The sequence below is a fragment of the Tachyglossus aculeatus genome, chromosome 3, assembly GCF_015852505.1.
Source record: "Tachyglossus aculeatus isolate mTacAcu1 chromosome 3, mTacAcu1.pri, whole genome shotgun sequence".
Lineage (NCBI taxonomy): Eukaryota > Metazoa > Chordata > Mammalia > Monotremata > Tachyglossidae > Tachyglossus > Tachyglossus aculeatus.
The window spans coordinates 75062234-75084632 of NC_052068.1; the positions used below are offsets into that span (position 1 = coordinate 75062234).

General features: G+C 43.8%; 1 protein-coding gene across 1 annotated transcript in view; it reads right to left on the reverse strand.

Annotated features, from left to right (window-relative positions):
- The window catches only part of DNAJC21 (DnaJ heat shock protein family (Hsp40) member C21), a 34301-nt gene continuing 11902 nt past the window's right edge, over positions 1–22399 (reverse strand). The window contains exons 3-12 of the mRNA XM_038744051.1: positions 21851–21974; positions 19146–19268; positions 16991–17295; positions 11060–11220; positions 8110–8197; positions 7574–7744; positions 6723–6765; positions 2913–3079; positions 1652–1727; positions 1–479 (exon numbers count right to left, since the gene is read on the reverse strand). Coding sequence (XP_038599979.1) covers positions 315–479; positions 1652–1727; positions 2913–3079; positions 6723–6765; positions 7574–7744; positions 8110–8197; positions 11060–11220; positions 16991–17295; positions 19146–19268; positions 21851–21974 — 1423 coding nt within the window. The 3' untranslated portion in view covers positions 1–314. The remainder of the gene's footprint in view (positions 480–1651; positions 1728–2912; positions 3080–6722; positions 6766–7573; positions 7745–8109; positions 8198–11059; positions 11221–16990; positions 17296–19145; positions 19269–21850; positions 21975–22399) is intronic.

Here is a 22399-nt window from a genome sequence, read left to right on the forward strand (position 1 = left end):
TTTGTAGGTCTTAAAATAATTTATTTTGCCCCCGTACATGGGCCAGAAACCATCAAGGAATAGCTTTGAAGTATTTTCCACTCTGAGACTTTCAAGTCAGTCAGGCTGGTGAAGGTAGAAGTCAGTCACTAGTGAAACACGTTTGGAAAAAAATATATTAAGCCCCCAAAGAAATCTGTATACATTAAAAATACTTTCACACTGCAGGATTAAGAAAAGTATGGCGTTGTAACTCCTTAGGTGACTTACGTCCAGTTTTTGAATTCTAGAAATCACCAAAGAGGAAAACTGTTTGCAGCAGAACACCGAATTCTTTATCTGTTCTTGCGTTTTTCTTTCTTGGTTCGGCTAGCGGCTGGGCTATTTACAGAGGGCGCGGAACACGCTCTCGCGTGCCCCGTTGCTTTCAAGTGTTCAAACAGTTTATTTCGAGAGGGGAATTCACGACTGCAGGTTGTACAGTTGATGGGAACATCAGCCTGGTAGGTAGAAGAGAATCAGAAGTGAATATAGACCTCATCCGCTTTACACGCTACGGTAAAACTGAAGTGAGAACTTGAATCTCCCCTTATTGCCTGCAATACTGTTGCTTAATTTTGGTTCCTACAGCTTACGAAGAATAAAATGGAGCTGGGGATGGCGCAGAGGACAAACTGAAAATATTATGTTTCTTCTCAGTCTTCCCTTTCCATACACCACGCCAGGGTACGGTGTCACCGAATAATGCTTGAAGATAGTTGGCTCACAATAAACAGGAAATATTCTATTCTACAGGGGGTAAGCTATAATAATTGTGGAATTTACCACCCTAGGAAATCAGGCAACACTGAAGAAGGATTTGGACAAAAAGTCCATTTAAAAGGACCGGAGGAGGAGATGTGGGAGATTCACAGTCATTAGGATGTCGCGGAAGATTATGTTCTTCAAGCACCGTGGTTGCGGCTCTCGGGAATACTGAGCTGGCTGAACCAAGTAATGGAATTTCTTCTATTTTTACATTTTTATATAATTTTTCTGTTTGTAACTGTGACTATCCAAGGTGACCTTTCATTCATTCATTCATTCAATCGTATTTATTGAGCGCTTACTGTGTGCAGAGCACTGTACTAAGCGCTTGGGAAGTACAAGTCGGCAACATATAGAGACAGTCCCTACCCAACAACGGGCTCACGGTCTAGAAGGGGGAGACAGGCAGACAACAAAACAAACCACGTAGACAGGTGTAACCTGGGTTTTTGAAGCACAAGGGCAGATCTACTGGAATTAAAACCCCAAGCCTGTTGATCACAACCACCGTGAAAGAATAATTTCTAATTCTCTACGTTAAGTAAAAGGCACACGGACAATCTTGCTAGTCCCAGGGACTGTTCACTGAATGTTTGGAGCACCTTAAGTTTTTAAGTCCAAATACGCAACAGCATTCCCTAAGTATGGAAGAGCATAGGTAGACATTAAACTCTTTATAGTTTAAAAAATATTAAGACCATAAGAACGTTAGTCCCATATTCTGATCAGACCTAACACAATAGCCTCTGAATTTTCAAAAAAAGAAAATCAAATTCTGCCAAGTTTTGGGGATCAAAATGTGCTTTAGAGTATTGCACTTCTTACACTATCACCACCACACTGTTCGAATGTTTGTTCCACCTACCACGGTTTGTTGTTCCGCAGGGACTTTAGCCGCCTTTTTGCAGTCTTTGCCTTTCTTTCCTTTGGGTTTAGGAACACTAAGAAGTGATTGGAAGAAGTCAGTGTACTTTAGCAACATGATTTTCCCTTATTTCCTCTCCTAAATCAAATCGATTGATCTTAAAGTACTTTTAAGTCTAAACGGCCAATGAATTCTCAGCATGTTAATCGGCAACATAATCATAATATCATAATCATCCAGTTTGTACAGGAGTCAGGCCTCTTTTTAATATAACAAATCCCTGCACATTCCTCTACTCTGATCACCCATTCTAGTTTTTGTTTACCATTCTCACATCAAAAAACACCCTATCTTACTCTACCCTATTCTAAGAATTAAATGACGTTGTTGGAGGCTCTAAACAAAGCAATGGAGGTAGGGATTGAGGCATGATTTTTGGAATGACTCATGGGCAGTGTTACAATTAGTGTGAAGGGGCAGTCATCTTAAAACAGAGAAAGATGGTCTTGATCACATCATCATCATCATCAATCGTATTTATTGAGCGCTTACTATGTGCAGAGCACTGTACTAAGTGCTTGGGAAGTACAAATTGGCAACATATAGAGACAGTCCCTACCCAACAGTGGGCTCACAGTCTAAGATCACAGCAAAGGAGATGGAAATGCAAAACAAGAGATTTAAGATTTACCCAAGTTAGTCATGGTCTACAATCCTGGGAGACAAGAGAGTTCTAGAAAATGTAAAAGGGGAACCCAGCAAAGGTGATGGTGAACACTGGGGCCATTCATCAAATTCATTCAATTCCTTTTAATGAGATACTTGGCCTTGAAATTTCACTGAGATTGCTACACAGAATTTTCATCTTTCTTCCCTCTCACGTTAATCGTGTCATTTCTCAAAATTTGGGCGCTAAGATTCTGCACCCTTGAGTCGCTCCTGAATAGGGGCAGGGCTTGTCCATTCAGGCGGGAAGAACTTGAAGCTTGAGAAATTCAAGGAAATGCCACCAGCCGAGGGGGGCCGGCCCTGTCTGTCCAGTGAGGGGAAGGAGAAGTCTCCCGGACACTACTGGCCTGGCCTGCGACGAGCGGCCTAAAAAACAGCTCGTCTACCCATCTCTTACCCTTGTTACTGTTCTGGTTTTCTATTTTTCCTGGTTTTATCATTGCAACTTTTCCTTAAGCGTGTTTTGCCCAACAAGACCATCTGGACTTGTTGGGCAAAATGGACACCGATATGACGTAATTCAAGGACTTACTTTTTTGCCTCACTTTTGGACTCATCAACTTGGTCGGCAGTTCCCGAGTTGCCGTTTTCCACTTCCCTGACATCAGGCTGATTTTCACTGGGGGTCTTTATGTGGTTGGTCACCTCCGGCTCAACTTTTAGTTCATCTCCAGTTTCTCCTCCGCTGTCATCAAGAGTCTAAGAAAGGTAACAAGTATCGAATTAAACACCACTTCCCTACAGTGTGGGACTCTTTAGATCCATCTGCATGGAGTCTATATTAACTGCAATTGTTCCGCCCATCAGAGGACTGGCTTTACGAGACGTATGAAATCCTGGCCTGCTGGAGGTTGTGAGTGCAACGCAACAAGAGGTATGGTCAAACAATGGTGTTAAGCTTAAATAATAATAATAATGGTATTTGGTAAGTGCTTACTGTGTGCCAGGCACTGTTCTAAGCGTGGGTACAAGGTTATCCCATGTGGGGCTCACAGTCTTAATCCCCATTTTACAGATGAGGTAACTGAGGCACAGAGAAGTTGAATGGCTTGCCCAAGGTCACACAGCAGACAAGTGGTGGAGGAGGGACTAGAACCCATGACCTCTGACTCCCAAACCTGGGCTCTTTCCACTGAGCTATGCTGCTTCTTAAAGATTGTGTTCCCTAAATTAAGAGGAGATGGGGTGGACATGACGAGGGTGTGGACATGAGCTTCCCAAGCGCTTAGTACAGTGCTCTGCACACAGTAAGAGCTCAATAAATACAACTGAATTGAATTGAATGAAAAACCGCTGTCTAGGCCCCGGCCCCTGGTAACAGGTGTACGATGACGCTAAGCCCTCGTCCAGGCTAGTCAGTGACCTCTGCTCTGCTCCCCTGGAACGCCTCCCCCCATCACGGCATTCATTCATTCATTCAATCGTATTTATTGAGCGCTTACTGTGTGCAGAGCACTGTACTAAGCGCTTGGAAAGGACACGTTGGCAACATATAGAGACGGTCCCTACCCAACAGTGGGCTCAAAGTCTAGAAGCTCACACAATCAAGAGCTGGGCTGGGGAGGAGTGTGGCGGGTCACAGCGGAGAGGGCACCCTCGGCTCAAAGTGCATTGAGGGAGGGATCAATTAAAACAAAAAAAAAGCAGAAAGTAACAAAAGTTGCTAAGCAGCCCACCACTGCAGTCAAAAACTCTATGTAGAATTCCAACCCTATTCCTTGACTCTTGGGTAAGGTGAGGTTGAAACAAGCATCCTTCTTTTTGTTGTTGTTTGTTTTTTAGGATCTCTGTTAAACTCTGGTCCGGGCACTGCACAAGATAATCAGGTTGGACACGGACCACGTTTTCCATGGGGCTCACGGCTTTAACTCCCGTTTTACGGATGAGGAACCGAGGCACAGAGAAGTTAAGTGACTCGCCCGCGGTCACGCACAGGACAAGCAGCAGAGCCGGGATTAGAAGCCAGGTCCTGACGCCCAGGCCTGGGCTCTTTCCCCTAGGCCACCCTGCAAAATGAAACAAGTTGGGTGGGTCGTATAAAAGTTCCTCAAAGCATGTCGTCTTCCTTTTTGAAAATATACTCCAACTCAACTACATTTTCTTCAGGAATACATTGAATGTTCCCGATTAAGGCAATGGGGACACTAACACTAATTTATCCATCACCCAAGCTAATGAGGTTGGATATAGTCCCTGTCCCTCATGAGCCTTATAGTGTTAATCTCCATTATACAGATGAGGTAACTGAAGCTTACTTGTCTTTACTTGTACATATCTATTCTATTTATTTTATTTTGTTAGTGTGTTTGGTTTTGTTCTCTGTCTCCCCCTTCTAGACTGTGAGCCCGCTCACAGGGAGACATCCCAGCTCCGCCACATGTCTGCTGTGTGACCTTGGGCAAGTCATTTAACTTCTCTGAGCCTCAGTTACCTTATCTGTAAAATGGGGATTAAGACTGTGAGCCCCACCTGGGACAACCTGATCACCTTGTATCTCCCCCAGAGCTTAGAACAGTGCTTTGCACATAGTAAGCGCTTAACAAATGCCATTATTATTATTATTATTATTATCACCCAGACCATTCATTCACTCATATTTATTGAGTACTTACTGTGTGCAGAGCACTGTACTAAGCGCTTGGGAAGTACAAGTTGGCAACATCTAGAGACGGTCCCTACCCAACAGTGGGCTCACAGTCTAGAAGACCAAAACAAAGCTGCTCCCAGGGAGCTATCTGGTTAATCCAATCAAAGAGGAGCCTTAATGAAAATGATGATCAATACGCTATTTCTTTACACTTTTTCTTAGGAAGGCTGTTGGTATTTTTTCCTCTCTTGTTCTAATTGTTACTATGAATCACTCAACCAGTGGCATTTACTGAGCGCTTACTGTGTGCAGAGCACTTACCGTCTAGGAAGAAAACAACACAATGAGAAGCAGTGTGACTAGTGGATCGAGCAAGGGCCTTGGAGTTGAGAGACCTGTGTTTACCACTTGTCTGCTGTGTCACCGTGGGCAAGTCACTTACCTTCTCTGTGCTTCAATCAATCAATCAATCGTATTTATTGAGCGCTTACTGTGTGCAGAGCACCGTACTAAGCGCTTGGGAAGTACAAGTCGGCAACACATAGAGACAGTCCCTACCCGACAGCTGGCTCACAGTCTAGAAGGGGGAGACAGAGAACAAAACCAAACACACCAACAAAATAAAATAAATAGAATAGATATGTACAAGTAAATACAAGTAAGCTTCAGTTACCTCATCTGTATAATGGAGATTAACACTATAAGCCTCATGAGGGACAGGGACTATATCCAACCTCATTAGCTTGTATTTACCCCGGGCTTAGTACATTGCCTGGCACATTGTAAACGTTGCCAAAGACTATAAAAAAATAAAGTTGATAGAAATGATCCCTGCCCTCAACGAGCTGGAAATAACCCACTGTTGGGTTGGGACCGTCTCTATATGTTGCCAACTTGTACTTCCCAAGCGCTTAGTACAGTGCTCTGCACACAGTAAGCGCTCAATAAATACGACTGAATGAATGAATGAATGAACTAGTTTTGTTTTCAAGAGAATTAAGCAGCAGCAGCAAGAGAGAGGTGAGCCCCTCAAGCTATTTAAAAGAAGTCAATATTTCCAGAAAAAAATGAGGGGGGATGGAAGGGCATAACACAGAAAGATGTCCATGCATGGAAATCTCTTGCCTTTTTAACACAAACAAATAATATTGAGCAAATTAAGGCTATTCTTGAGGGGGGCAAAAAAATACAACCAAGGAGTAAAAGCCAGTAACATTTCCAGCTCCCCGCAAGTCGGACTATCAGATGAATCCGACGGCCCTACCTGAATTTGATTTCCTTGTATTTTTTTATGGTATTTGTAATGTGCCAGGCACTTTTAAGTGCCGGGATAGATTCAGGCTAATCAGGTTGGACACGGTCCATGTCCCATATGGGGGTCACTGTTTTTAATCCCCAATTTGCAGATGAGGTAACAAGCAAGGGAAAGGGAAGTGTGACTTGCCCAGGGTCACACGGCAGCACACAAATAGCAGAGCCGGGATTACAACCCAGGTTGTTCGGACTCCGAGGCCCACGCTCTGTACACCAAGCCACGCTGCTTCGCATCAGCACTTAGTTCAGTCCCCTACATATCGAAAGGGGTTAAAGGCGGTAATAATAATGCTGAAAAATGAAATCATAAGACTACACGGAAAATAATCTTGAAATAACCAAATTCTTCATGTTTTAGGTAGTTCATACAGAAGGAAAAAATAAGTGCATCTGTAGCAACGTTCAATGGAATTAATGAACAATAACTTTCACTCACTATACCTGCAGAGATTTCTGCTTCTTTTTCTTCTTCTTTTTGGAAAGTCTGGAAAGGGTAGAAAAAAAAGTTTTAAAATGTGAACCAACTGATCATATTTACTGAGTGCTTACCGTGTGCACAGCACTGTACTAAGCACTTGGAAGAGTCGGTAGACACGTTCCCCGCCCACAACAAATATCTCGCCTCTGGAAAACCGGGGCTTTAAGGAAAAAAAAAAATTAGCAAAATTCTAATTTGCCACAAAAGCACAACAGGAAAGAACATTTCACCAAAGCGGAACTTTGAAAAAAAAAAAAAAAAAGGATTCAATCTTTGGGTTGTTTCTAGGATTTAGAAAATTCCAAGTAAGTGTGATTCACCTGAAATGAACTGCCACCCATCTGCCAAATGGTCTACAGTTTCTAAGCATCAACAACTGTCAATTTAGTAATAATAATACACTCCTTATAAAGCTGCCCTTTCACAAAGAGGGTTACCTTCAGTAGGCTGAAGACTAGAATGAGCTCTCTAATCCCGAAAGGGAGGAAGAAATAGCTATAGAGTTTTAGGGCTCACATGGAAATTTTCTTCAGAGTGAGGCAAACAAAACTGTGGGTTACAGATCATCATCATCATCAATCGTATTTATTGAGCGCTTACTGTGTGCAGAGCACTGTACTAAGCGCTTGGGAAGTACAAACTGGCAACATACAGAGACAGTCCCTACCCAACAGTGGGCTTACAGTCTAAAATGGGGAGAAAAACCAAACATACTAATGAAATAAAATAAATAGAAAAGATATGCACAAGTAAAATAAATAAATAGAGTAATAAATCACTACCGCTTATAAAAAAAAAAGACCATTGAATGTACTTTGGTTTTGGCGTTTCCTCTGTATTCTCCTCCTCTTCCTTCTCCGTGTTAGCATCCAGCCCATTTTCATTAGCCTGATGTACAGAAAACTCTTCCTCCTCTTCCTCTAGCTGTTGTCGTAACAGGGCTACCACCTCCCGATGCTTCTTTGATTTTTCGTGATTCTTCATGCTTTAAGAGAAGATCGCTAATGTTAGCATCTGCTTAGATGGAACAACCAACCCAATACCCTTCACCTCTTGGGAAAAATGTATTCTTTCTCCCACAGCTGTAAACAAAATAACAGTGACAGTTGATCACAAACACCAACAGCTACTCCACACTCACTATTCAAACCCCGCTGCAATTATATTTAGGAGCTACAGTTGCAATGCGTTAAGTGTTTTAGTAGTAAATCTGTACTTCCCAAGCGCTTAGTACAGTGCTCTGCACATAGTAAGCGCTCAATAAATACGATTGATTGATAGTAAAAAATACTAAATTAGCAGTTGAAAATGTCCACTGAAGGACAGGGAGAGCAAAGATAGGCTACTTACGCCTTTTCCGTCTTAAAGGATTTGTCGCAAGCTGGACAGTACAAGTCGTCATAAATAACAGTGTTTTCTTCCTCATCGCTTAGTTTCCCTAAAAGAAGAAGAAATGAATGATAAGCCTGAAGGCGGAACCAAAATTCTAGAACATTTTAAAGAACTGAAATTCCTCAATGACTAGTATAATACTGTCTCTGTATGTTGCCAACTTGTACTTCCCAAGCGCTTAGTACAGTGCTCTGCACATAGTAAGAGCTAAATAAATATGATTGAATGAATAATAACTACAAGTTATCTCTGCTCTTGCTAAAAGAGTAATGCTCAGCTCCATCCCAACAGAACTCATCCAAAACACATGGATTTGCTAGTTTAAAAGAATTTTAAAAAATGCAGGATCTAATGCTAAGTCTGTCCAAAGCAAGGCTGCGGGAAATTAATAATTACAGTATTTAAGCACTTACTATGTGCGGGGCACCATACTAAGCACTGGGTGGATACAAGCAAATTGAGTTGGACACAGTCCAACGTGGGGCTCACAGTCTCAATCCCCATTTTACAGATGAGGTAACCGAGGCACAGAGAAATGAAGTGACTTGTCCAAGGTCACACAGCAGACAGGTGGCAGAGCTGGGATTAGAACCCATGACCTTCTGACTCCCAGGGCCGTCCATTACATTACACCACCAAACAATAGGCGCCCAATAAATTCTACTGTATGAATGAGGCGGCACTGCCATCTGGGAGCTTGGCTAGTACAGCTTGTCCCCAAATACACAGCATGCATTTTATGTTGAAAATGCAACACAATTTGCATTGTTCAATTAATTCATTCAATTGTATTGAGCGCTTACTGTGTGCAGAGCACTGGACTAAGCGCTTGGGAAGAACAAGCCAGCAACACACAGAGACGGTCCCTACCCAACAACGGGCTCACAGTCTAGAAGGGGGAGACGGACAACAAAACAAAACACGTAGACAGGTGTCAAAGTCGTCGGAACAAATAGAATTAAAGCAATCTTCATCTGTAGACCAAAATGAGAGGTTGCTGCAAGAAATGCAAACATACTAACTTTTCTGACTGCTAAACTAGGCTGGTTTTGAATCATAATGCATTTTTGAAATTTCTACTTATCATCAATGGTACTTATTGAGTGCTTATTAGGTGCAAAGCCCTTAACTAACCCCTTGGGAGAATACAGTACAACAGTTCACAGACACATTCCTTGGTTTCTTAAAAATAAAATAACAAAAAACAGAAGAATAAAAAAAAAATCCTGAAGACTGAAGTTCTCAATGTTACCTGAGTTTAGAAAACAGGATGCAATTTTATAGGCTCTTGGGGGAATTTCCCTTTTTTTATTAGGACATTTAGGGCAACATTTTCAGACTTTTTGTTGTTGTTTGTTTTTATGATATCTGTTAAGCTCTTACTCTGGTCCGGGCACTGTACAAGATAATCAGGTTGGACACAGACCATGTTTTCCATGGGACTCACAGCTTTAACTCCTGTTTTATGGATGAGGAACTGAGGCACAAAGAAGTTAAGTGACTTGCCCATTTTGACCCCTGATCTTTGAATGGATTCAGTCTCCATTATTTCATGATCACACACATTGGCCAAAAAACAGGATATCATTTATGAGCTTTGCCGCTTACTTGGGTTCCTTTGGGTACTTTGTGATTTTGCTTCCCTGACAGGAACCTATATGAGTAACTGAAGAAGCAGCGTGGCTTAGTGGAAAGAGCAGGGGCTTGGGAGTCAGAGGATGTGAGTTCTAATCCTGACTCCGCCACCTGTCAGCTGTGTGAATTTGGGCAAGTCACTTGACTTCTCTGGGCCTCAGTGACCTCATCTGGAAAACGGGGATTAAAACTGTGAGCCCCATGAGGGACAACCTGGTTACCTTGTATCTACCCCTGTGCTTAGAACAGTGCTTGGCACATAGTAAGCGCTTAACAAATACCATCATTATTAATGTGTTTTGCTTCTGTTAATCAACCAATTGTATTTATTGGGCGCTTACTGTGTGCAGGGCACTGTACTAAGCGCTTGGGAAGTCCAAGTTGGCAACATATAGAGACAGTCCCTACCCAACAGTGGGCTCACAGTCTAAAAACTTTAACGTTAAAGTTAATGTTTAAAGTTAACACTTTCAAGAGCCTGCCACAGCTAGCTGCAAACAATAGGTGCCCAATAAATACTACTAAATGAATGAGGCAGCCAGCACTGCTATCTAGGGGCTTGGCTAGTACAACTTGACCCCAAATGTATGGTATGCATTTCCTTCCCTTCCCTCCTTCCCTTCCCCACAGCACCTGTATATATGTATATATGTTTCTACATATTTATTACTCTATTTATTTATTTATTTTATTTGTACATATCTATTCTATTTATTTTATTTTGTTAGTATGTTTGGTTTTGTTCTCCGTCTCCCCCTTTTAGACTGTGAGCCCACTGTTGGGTAGGGACTGTCTCTATATGTTGCCAATTTGTACTTCCCAAGCGCTTAGTACAGTGCTCTGCACATAGTAAGCGCTCAATAAATACGATTGATGATGATGATGATGCATATTAAGTTGACAACGCAACACGATTTGAGTTGTTCAACCTTCAGCTGCAGACCAACAAAGAGAGGTCGCTGCAAGAAATGTGTATGTACTAACTTTTTTCATAATATTCAGATATTGCTCAAGAGGAAGCGCTTAGTACAGTGCTCTGCACATAGTAAGCGCTCAATAAATACGATTGATTGATTGACTTGTCGCCATACCATAAAGATGGTCTAACTATGCAGAGTTAGAATGAATTCCTCTGAGAAGGAATGGTTAAATGTGTCAAGATCTGACACGAGTTTCAGGGTTAAGCTGAGCTTCCTCAGTTTCAATTCAGGGGGTTGGTAAGGTACCATTTCACTTGGCCCCGAAAATATTTCTAGGAGGGGAAAAATATTACCATCCTGTCCTTCTTTTGGTTCCTGTTCCTCTGCCTCTTCTTCTTCATCCTCATCGGAACCATCTCCAAATTCTCTTTCATACTGCGCTTCCATCTGCTGCAACTCTTGCTCTATATCAGCCATAGCCATCCAGCTTTGTTCCTTATACTGCTCTGCCAGCCTGAAAAACAAATCAATCCATCATTGGTATTGATTGAATGCTGATCCCGTGCTGAGTACTGTACTAAGCACTTGAGAGAGCACAATACAACAAGATTAAGTAGAACAAAGCAGAACATCATTTGCATTTATATCAAGTTTGAATTGGCTTACCTTCTACTCAGGGTTAAATATCCAGCGAGAGAAACACATTTCTCAACTGGAAATTCAAAAGCCTACTCTTCATCATTTTTATTAAGTAGCAGTAGTATTTCCTGAGCAACTACTTGGGGCGATGCACTGCACTAAGCATTTAGGAAATACCAAAGAAGTGACACATTCCCCACTCACAAGGAGCTTTTCATTCTAACCGGATAGATGGACATTACAATATTTACAGGTGGAGTGGTCAAAATAGATAATGATGTACAATCGAATCAACCTCTACCGACATGGAAAGACCCTGGGCTTTGGAGTCAGAAGTCATGGGTTCAAATCCCAGCTCCGCCAGTTGTTAGCTGTGTGACTTTGGACAAGTCACTTCACTTCTCTGGGCCTCAGCTACCTCATCTGGAATGGGGATGAAGACTTTGAGCCCCCCGTGGGACAACCCGATCACCTTGTAGCTCCCCAGCGCTTAGAACAGTGCTTTGCACATAGTAAGCGCTTAATAAATGCCATAATTAATTATTACTATTATTACCAGAGTGCCGATAGACATATGTAATTCTGGAAGCGCTAGAGATGGCTGATGGGTTTAACAAGACTTACATCCTGTTTGTTTTCTTGGTTTTCAGTAAACTTCTACAGAGTTTTATCCTCCCAGGGTAAGTGACTCATGCTTCACTATTTTTAATTAAATATTAGGAAACTATATAAATGACACGTGTCCATTTTAAGCACTGAGAAACCTACCCAGACCCCACCCTCATCCCCACAGCACGAAGTGACTACCGATCACTTATTTTAATGTCTGTCTCCGTTGCTAGACTGAAAGCGCCTTAGTCAACGGTATTTATTGAGCTCTTGTGGTCAGGGCCCATCTCCACATCAAACTCCTTATCAGCTTTAAGGTACTCAGCTCGGCCCCTCCTAATTAATTTGTTTGATGCAGAGGTGGATGGGCAACCACTGGAGTGGCTCCTAAAGAATGGGGATAAAAATTATCCATGCAGCAGAGGGAAGTATGGATTGAAGTGGGGAGAGACAGGAGGCAGGGAACTCAGCAAGGAGGAAGATGCGGTAGTCGAGGTGGGAATTGTACTTTCCAAGCGCTTGGAACATCAATCAATCAATCAATCGTATTTATTGAGCACTTACTGTGTGCAGAGCACTGTACTAAGTGCTTGGGAAGCGCTTGGAACATACCGTAAGCACTCAATAAATATGATTTATTGAATGAATGAAATAGCCTAAGTGCTAGGATCAGCATGGTAGCAGTTTGGATGGAGAGGAAAGGGTAGATTTTAGCAACGTGGTGACTGACTGAAGGTTGAGGCGACAGGATTTAGTGACAGATTTAGTGAGAAGCAGTGTGGCTCAGTGGAAAGAGCCCACGCTTGAGAGTCAGAGGACGTGGGTTCCGATCCCGACTCTGCCACTTGTCTGCTGGATGACCTCGGGCAAGTCACTTACCTTCTCTGTGCCTCCTCAGTTCCCTCATCTGTAAAATGAGGATGAAGACCGTGAGCCCCACGTGGGACAACCTGATTACCCTGTATCTCCCCCAGCACTTAGAACAGTGCTTGGAACATAGTAAGCGCTTAACAAATACCACAATTTTTATTATTAGATTGGATATGTGGGTTGAGAATAATGAGCTGAGGATGCCGCCAACGTTATGGGCTTGTGAGATAGGGAGGATGGTGGTGTAGTGATGGGGAGGACATTGGGTAGGAAATAAGGATGGACGTATTTAGTTTGAGGTATCAGGGGGCCTTCCAGTTAAAAATGTCCTGAAGGCAGAAGAAAATGCCAGATTGAAGAGGAAGAGGGAAGTCAGGGCTGGAGATGTATGTAGATTTACAAAGTCATGGGTTCGAATCCCGGCTCCGCCACGTGTATGCTGTGTAACCCTGGGCAAGTCACTTAACTTCTCTGAGCCTCAGTTACCTCACCTGTAAAATGGAGATGAAGATTGTGAGCCCCACGTGGGACAACCTGATCGCCTTGTATCCCCCCAGTGCTTAGAACAGTGTTTTGCACACAGTAAGCGCTTAACAAATGCCATCATTACTATCTGCCTAGACAAGGTAGTGGAAGCCATTGGAGCGAATGAGTTCTCCAACGGTGTGGGTGTAAATGGAGAACAGAAGGGAACCTAGAACTGAGCCTTGAGAGACCTCCACTGTCTGAGGGTGGGAGGAAGAAAAGCTCCAACAACAGACTGAGAAGGTGCGGTCATAGAGGTAATAGGAAAACTAAGAGAGGCAGCATGAGTGAAGCCAAAGTTAGTATACTCCTTGCGGGCAGGGATCGTTTCTACCAATTCTTTTCTATTGAGCTTTCCCAAATGCTTAGTTCAGTGCTCTGCACACATTAAGTGCTTAATAAATATCATTATGTTGCCAACTTGTACTTCCCAAGCACTTAGTACAGTGCTCTGCACACATTAAGTGCTTAATAAACATCATTAATTATGTTGCCAACTTGTACTTCCCAAGCACTTTAGTACAGTGCTCTGCACACAGTAAGCGCTCAATAAATACCACTGAATGAATGCATTAATTAATTAATTGGTTCCTCATGTTGAAATGCTGAGTATGAGTTACAACCGAAGGAAGTCCACATTCTAAAGCTGTAAAGGAGTGTAAAATCATTTGTAAATGAACCAAAGCCAACACGATAGTCCCAGCCTGTATTTGTTTTGCCTTCTGCACTTAGGTATCAATTTATCCCCAGACTTTAGGTACATGTGGATAGTTTGAATTTACATTCAGAGTTTTAATTTTGATTTGACTGTCTATAAATATTTCCACCTCACTCTCCCTCAGTATAAGATTCTTCTACTCCAGAAACATGCCTTCTGCTTCTGTTGTACTTCCTCAACCATTTAAGTACAATGCAATCCGCTCAGTAGGCTTAACAATAATTAATAATAATAACAGTAATAATTGTGGTATTTTTTAAGTGCTTACTATGTACCAAGCACTGTTCTAAGCGCTGGGGTAGATACAAGGTAATCAGGTTGGTTACAGTCCCTGTCCCACATGGGGCTCACAGTCGTAATCACCATTTTACAGATGAGGTAACTGAGGCACTGAAAAATTAAGTGACTTGCCCAAGGTCACACAATAGACATGTGGCAGGGCTGGGATTAGAACCCACATCTTTTGAGTCATTCATTCATTTATTCAGTTGTATTTATTGAGCACTTACTGTGTGCAGAGCACTGTACTTAGCGCTTGGGAAGTACAAGTTGGCAACGTATAGAGACGGTCCCTACCCAACAGCGGGCTCACAATCTAGAAGGGGGAGACAGAAAACAAGACAAAGCATGTGGACAGGTGTCAAGTCGTCAGAACAAGTAGAATTAAAGCTAAATGCACATCATTAACAAAATGAATAGTAAATATGTACAAGTAAAATAAATAGAGTAATAAATCTGTACAAACATATACACAGGTGCTGTGGGGAGGGGAAGGAGGTAGGGCCGAGGGGGTGGGGAGGAGGAGAGGAAAAAGGGGGCTCAGTCTGGGAAGGCCTTTTGGAGGAGGTGAGCTCTCAGCAGGGCTTTGAAGGGAGGAAGAGAGCTAGCTTGGCGGATGGGCGGAGGGAGGGCATTCCAGGTCAGTGGGAGGACATGGGCCGGGGGTCGACGGCGGGACAGGCGAGAGCGAGGTACAGTGAGGAGATTAGTGGTGGAGGAGCGGAGGGTGCGGGCTGGGCTGGAGAAGGAGAGAAGGGAGGTGAGGTAGGAGGGGGTGAGGTGAAGGACAGCCTTGAGGCCGAAAGTGAGGAGTTTCTGCCTGATGCGTAGGTTGACTGGTAGCCACTGGAGATTTTTGAGGAGGGGAGTAACATGCCCAGAGCGTTTCTGCACACTGCACAAAGATATTCCGGGCAGCAGCGTGAAGTAAGGACTGAAGCAGGGAGAGACAGGAGGATGGGAGATCAGAGAGGAGGCTGATGCAGTAATCCAGTCGGGAGAAGATGAGAGATTGAACGAGCAGGGTAGCGGTTTGGATGGAGAGGAAAGGGCGGATCTTGGCGATGTTGCGGAGGTGAGACCAGCAGGTTTTCTGTGAGGGGTGAATGAGAGAGCAGAGTTGAGGATGACACCAAGGTTGCGGGCTTGTGAGACGGGAAGGATGGTAGTGCCGTCTACAGTGACGGGAAAGTCAGGGAGAGGGCAGGGTTTGGGAGAGAAGATAAGGAGTTCAGTCTTGGACATATTGAGTTTTAGATGGCGGGCAGACATCCAGATGGAGAGGTCCTGAAGGCAGGAAGAGACACGAGCTTGGAGGGAGGGAGAGAAAGCAGGGGCAGAGATGTAGATTTGGGTGTCATCCGCGTAGAGATGATAGTTGAAGCTGTGGGAGCGAATGAGTTCATGCTATTTCCACTAGGCCATGCTGCTTCCATACCATTAGTATTACTACCACTATTATCTGACAAAGTATTTATTACACTAGGAAGCAGAACTTTGTGAAACTGGGACAGCTTTTCCGCACAAAGATTAAAATCGAAGTGCACCCTAAATTCCACCCCGGAGAGGCTAGCCAGGGGCCATTTCCGAGCTCTATAAAACTCTCGAAGTAACCGTGGCTCAATTAGGTTCCCAAACAGATGACGGTCAAATCACTAAGCCCTCAGAGCAAATGACCACCTCTACCGTCTCCTTCTCCAAGGATAACCCTTACAGGCTTCAGGCCGAAATCACCCCAAGTTAGAGCCCCCTTAATTGTGGTATTTGTTAAGCAACTTAATATGTGGCAGGCACCAGGGCTGGGGTGGATACAAGCAAATCGGGTTGGACGCAGTCCCTGTCTCACATGGGCCTCACAGTCTTAATCCCCATTTTGTTGAGGTAACTGAGGCGCAGAGCAATGACTTGCCTTAGGTTACACAGCCTCCAAGCAGCAGTCAGAATTAGAACCCAGATCCTTATGATTCCCAGGCCTGTGCTCTAGTCACTAGGCTATGCTGTTTCCCCTTGCCTTTTTTGCCACGGTATGGGCTGAACACACGTCTACATGGGTTTTTTTTTGTTGTCTGTCTCCCCCTTCTAGACCGTGAGCCCGTTGCTGGGTAGGGACCGCCTCTATATGTTGCCGACTTGTACTTCCCAAGCGCTTAGTCCAGTGCTCTGCACACGGTAAGCGCTCAATAAATACGATTGAATGAATGAATGAGACACAGACAGGGACTGACAGGCAAAAGGCAGCCCAGGGACCCACAAATACAGCCACCAGTGACAAACCCCTCACCGGCCGTGTGAAAATTAGGCCGCGCCCCAGCCCCATCCCTAGGGAAGCGTAGTCTCCGCCTGCGGCACGGGAAGCAACTTCTCCCAAAGGCTCCAACTGGTCACGCCAGCCCCTCCGCTCCTTTCCTTCCTTGCATTCATTCATTTAATCGTATTTATTGAGCGCTTACTGTGTGCAGAGAGCACTGTACCAAGCGATTGGGAAGTGCAAGTTGGCAACACATAGAGACGGTCCCAACCCAACAACGGGCTCACAATTCCCGAGCTGGCTCTGAACCCGCCCCGCTTGGAAGGTTTTAAAGAACGCCGCTTCAACGGCCGCTCCTTCGGTTCTCATTCCGAACCCTGTAACCTGGTTACATACTTAGCCTGCTTTAGTTTCTGCTGCCTCCTCAGCTCCTCGGCTTTCCTGGCCTTCTGAGCGTTCAGTTCTTCGACGAGCTTCCGGTGGGCCTGGACCCTCTTATCCCGTTTGCGGATAAAAGCAACGAGCTGGCGCACCAGCTCGTTCCTCTCCTTCCTCGCTCGGTCTCTGGTTTTCTTGTTCTCTTTCTCCATCGCTCGTTTTTCCCAGTGGTTTGAGGCCTGCCGGGTGTCGTACTCCTCTTTCCAAGCGAAGTTCTTCTGCGTGCAGAAACTCTGCCAGTAGGCATAGAACGGGTGGACTACCTAGCGGAGAGAAAACAAATTGGGAGGGGTCTCTGGGCAACGCAGCGATGCAATCAACCGCATCTCGCTTGCGCGTCTGGGAGGTGACTCAAGCGGGGAAGGACATTCGAAATATAAAGAAACACCTCATCAAGGATTATTTAGATAGAGATTACCATTTTTTCCAGGCCCACTGCTGCTGCTGAGGTTTTTCTGAATTAAAGTTTGGCCGTTTCTGGCCTTAATGGCACCAAAAAAGTGGGCAGGGAAAGTGGCTCTGTGGCGCAATGGATAGCGCGCATTGGACTTCTAAAGCCCTACTGAGAGCTCACCTCCTCCAAGAGGCCTTCCCAGACTGAGCCCCCTTTTTCCTCTCCTCCTCCCCATCCCCCCCGCCCTACCTCCTTCCCCTCCCCACAGCACCTGTATATAGGTTTGTACAGATTTATTACTCTATTTTACTTGTATATATTTACTATTCTATTTATTTTGTCAGTGATGTGCATTTAGCTTTAATTCTATTTGTTCTGATGACTTGACACCTGTCCACATGTTTTGTTGTCTGTCTCCCTCTTCTAGACTGTGAGCCCATCGTTGGGCAGGGACCGTCTCTATATGTTCCCAACTTGTACTTCCCAAGTGCTTAGTACAGTGCTCTGCACACAGTAAGCGCTCAGATAAATACAACTGAATGAATGAATGGGTAGAGTTCAAGACTCAATATTGCTCGCTGCCTTCAGCCCTAATAAAAAGGGGGCAAAAGAAGAAATGGAAGGTACATGTTTCAAAATATGCACAGGTTACCTGTGAAGTTCATTTATCCATTTCATCCAAGACCTCTCTCTGTTGCGCACATTATCTGTAGCTTTCTTTCAAAAGAGGCTTTCAATCTTATTTGTAAATGGACTATTTCCACATGCAGTTTCTTGTGAACAATTCTATCACTACGCAATGCAAAATATTGTTTTAATACTTATCATCTAGTCTATTAAAGGTCACTCTGTACTGTTGATCTATATTTGACATGGCACCTTTTCAAACACTGGTATGCCAACCTTTGATTGGGACTGTTAAAACACTGGCTGTTGTGGTTGCGTGACGGTTTCTAGTAAGTGAACATCAAACTTCCATATCGACCACCAGTGTAGTAAAATATTTTTCTTACGCTTTCAGTTTTATTATCCAGTCTCTGCTTTGAAAACCTATTCGTCTAGGGAATGAATAACTCTTCCTTCCTTTTCTTGTTTTCAGTGCTGCAAAGGGATTACACGCTCTTCTGCCTTCCAGGAGTCAGCTTCGATTCTGTGTTTTGCAAACTCTGACAGATAGTGCGGTGGAAGCAACTGTCCATTTCTGATAATTGAGGGAGAGGTCATAAGATGGTGGAGGAGTAACAAAGAACCCACATTTTGAATTTGATTAAATCTGAAAAAAACGTGTTGTCTCATCTTATAATGCTTATTATGAGTAGCTTCCTCACCGACTCGTTGACTCATCACCTGCCAAGGTTTCTTTTCCTCCTAGCACCTGACATTCCTTCCCCAATCTTCTTGGGGACCTATTCTAAAGTGCTTTATTCTCTAGACGTTACATCGAGATTATTTTTTTCGTTTAGTTTCACAAATTTTTGTTTTCAGAATCTCCTAAAACGTGATACGTACTATTCATTTAAGCATCTGCATCATTTTAAAAAGTCAAAAAGGAAAAATAATTACCGAAGAAACAGTTGCCATGCAGATATGCTGGATGTGAAGCATAAAGGCCCACGTAAAACCCCAATTTTTTTTTAAAGAACTGACTTTACTTAATCCTAGTTTTACCCAAGTTAAAAAAAAATAATAAATCATAGGCTTTCCAGAGTTTGACTTTACCGTGTCGTAATCGCTTTGAGAGTCTCCAAACGGTGGGAATTCTTCACTGTCCTCCTCAGGCACAGATTCTAGCTCTTCCTTCACAATCAGCTCAAAAACATTGCGATATACTGCATAGAAGCCCTGAAATACACAACGGTCATTGAAAGCCAGTAGTTACCACATGCTCGAAACTTCAAGAAGTTACTACTGTTCCTGAAACAGAGTACAGAAACAAATTCTAGTTGATTATCAAGCCTGTGGTGCAACAAACCACACCATAAAAGCGTTCTATAAAAATCCCAGTATATAATCACTGCAGTGGCTCAGGGCAAAATGGCTTCTGCTGTTTCCCCAGTGTCTCCTATAAACCATCCTATAAACAAGGCCGAATATCAACATTAATACTAATTACTCTAATTATATTTATTGCTTCAACTAATCTCCTAGGATTACTCCCCTACACATTTACTCCAACAACTCGACTATCAATAAATATGGGAATAGCAGTCCCCTTATGATTAGGCACAGTCCTTACAGGATTCCCACTGTTGGGTAGGGACTGTCTCTATATGTTGCCAATTTGTACTTCCCAAGCGCTTAGTACGGTGCTCTGCACATAGTAAGCGCTCAATAAATACGATTGATGATGATGATGATTCCGCAATAAACCTAAATTCTCACTAGCCCACTTTTGCCCCAAGGAACTCCTACCCCTCTAATTCCCATGTTAATTATTATCACCATCATCAATCGTATTTATTGAGCGCTTACTGTGTGCAGAGCACTGTACTAAGCGCTTGGGAAGTACAAACTGGATCAGAATCTAAACGCTGAATTTACCACTTACACCCGTGGAGATTATCGAAACTATTAGCTTATTTATTCAACCATTAGCACTCGCAGTACGGCTCACTGCTAATGAGTGCTTCCAGGACGCGGTTCTCCAGTACTGAGACGGTGCTCATCACGACATCGCTTTGCAGGGGGAGAGGAGAATCATCGAGATTGTAGACGCCATCACCCAGACTGTTAAGCTCGCTGTGGGCGGGCAGTGTGTCTACCAACTTCGTTCTGCTGTACTCTCCCCCCTCGGTACCCCGCTCTGCCTCCAGTAAGCGTGCAATAAATATGACTGAGTGATTGATTGAGAATGGTGATGACCAAGACGCCTAAGCAACTGAAATAACGAACTGAAATAAGATGCAACGAATAGAGAGGGGAGAGCAAACGCTTTCAAGACCCAGGGAAGGCACTCAATCAGCTCCCTCCCTCCTACCTTACCTCACTGATTTTCCACGAACTCAATACCACGCTTTGCTCCCGTAACGCCAACCTATTCACTGTACCTTGATCTCATCGAGCCCGCCACCAATCCCTTGCTCACACTTGCCCTCAGGCCTGGATCTCCAGCGCTCAATAAATACGATTGAATGAATGAATGAATGAATGAATGAATGAATACCCTAACAGTCCACCCCTCTCCCCACCTTCAAAAGCCTCCTAAAAACCACATCTCCTCCAAGAGGACTTCCCTTGACTGAGCCCTCATTCCTTCTCCCCACCCACCCCTCTGAAATGGCGCAGTGGACAGAGCCCGGGCTGGGAGTCGGAAGGTCGTGGGTTCTAATGCCGGCTCTGCCACTTGCCTGCTGTGTGACCTTGGGCAAGTCACTTGACTACTCTGTGCTTCAGTTCCCTCATCTGTAAAATGGGGATTGAGACGCTGAGCCCTACATGGGACAGGGACTGTGTCCATCTTGATATGCTTGTATCCATCACAGCGCTTAGTACTTAGTAAGTGCTTAACAAATACCATTATTATTATTATGAACTTGTCTATGTATCCCCTAAGCACTTTGATATTCACCCCAATCCCACAGCATTTATGTACATATCTTACACTCTTCTATTTCCCCTATCTGTAATTTAATTTGTGCCCCCACTTTAATAATAATAATAATAATGATGTTGGTATTTGTTAAGCGCTTACTATGTGCAAAGCACTGTTCTAAGCGCTGGGGTAGGTACAAGGTAATCAGGTTGCCCCACGAGGGGCTCACAGTCTTCATCCCCATTTTACAGATGAGGGAACTGAGGCCCAGAGAAGTGAAGTGACTTGCCCAACGTCACACAGCTGACAAGTGGCGGAGCTGGGATTTGAACCCACGACCTCTGACTCCAAAGCCCGGGCTCTTTCCACTGGGCCACGCTGCTTCCCCTACTTTAGACTGTAAACTGTTTGTGGGAAGAGATCTTGTTTACTGACTCTATTGTATTGTAGTCTCCCGAGCAATATTCTGCACAGAGTAAGCGCTCAATAAATACCACTGACATTTCCTGGTGCAGAAGACTTAGGGACACCAGGAAACCAAAAACAGCGGCATATACTGTAAGCAGCAACACAGAAAAGGCCACTAATCGTCTATATGTGTTGCCAACTTGTACTTCCCAGGCGCTTAGTACAGTGCTCTGCACACACAGTAAGCGCTCAATAAATACGATTGAATAATCGTATCTCAACACCCTCAGTTCATCTCTGAATAGGAGGAACAGGCACATTTAGCTGCCATCACTATTCACAGATATACCTGGAAATGTCTGCAGTAATTTTTCCAATTTTAGCTCTATTCCCAAGAGGAGAATTTCCAAAATCCCTTATACATTCAGTTACTTATTCTTCAATACTTCATTAATTAGAAATTAAGCTCTCCTTTACAACTTACCTTTTCATCATCCCCATACCCCGAATAACAGGTAACAGTGAAGAAGCACAGCAGATCAATGCTTTCATCCTGATAATCTCCATCAACCCCTCCTTTTAGCAGAGCCTCTCTGTGATTATCGTACCTAAGGGAAATTACACAACATCAGGGTAGGCTGGGAAAATAATTTCCTAGATATTACTTTCACATTAAGTAAAGAGTTACAAGAGTCATTAGGTAAAAAGGAGGCCGCCCATGTGGATATGGGAGAGCGTCAAGCTTCAGATGAAACTAAAAAGTTGCAGGACCTACCCTTCGATATCGCTGTGCGAGAACCGTCATCGACACCATATGGAGTAGTCCCATCAGGGACGCTTTCTCAAGAACAAGCGGAAAAGTACGATAACGGACAATTAGGTCCAAGAAAGAAGTAACTCTACCGGCAGTGATGCTAGAACTCACTTCAATACAGCCAGAGTGGGTAGATCGAATGCAGAGAGTGAATGGTAATAGGATAACTGGAGCAGCGGCGTGGCGTAGTGTATATAGCACGACAGTCAGAAAGCCATG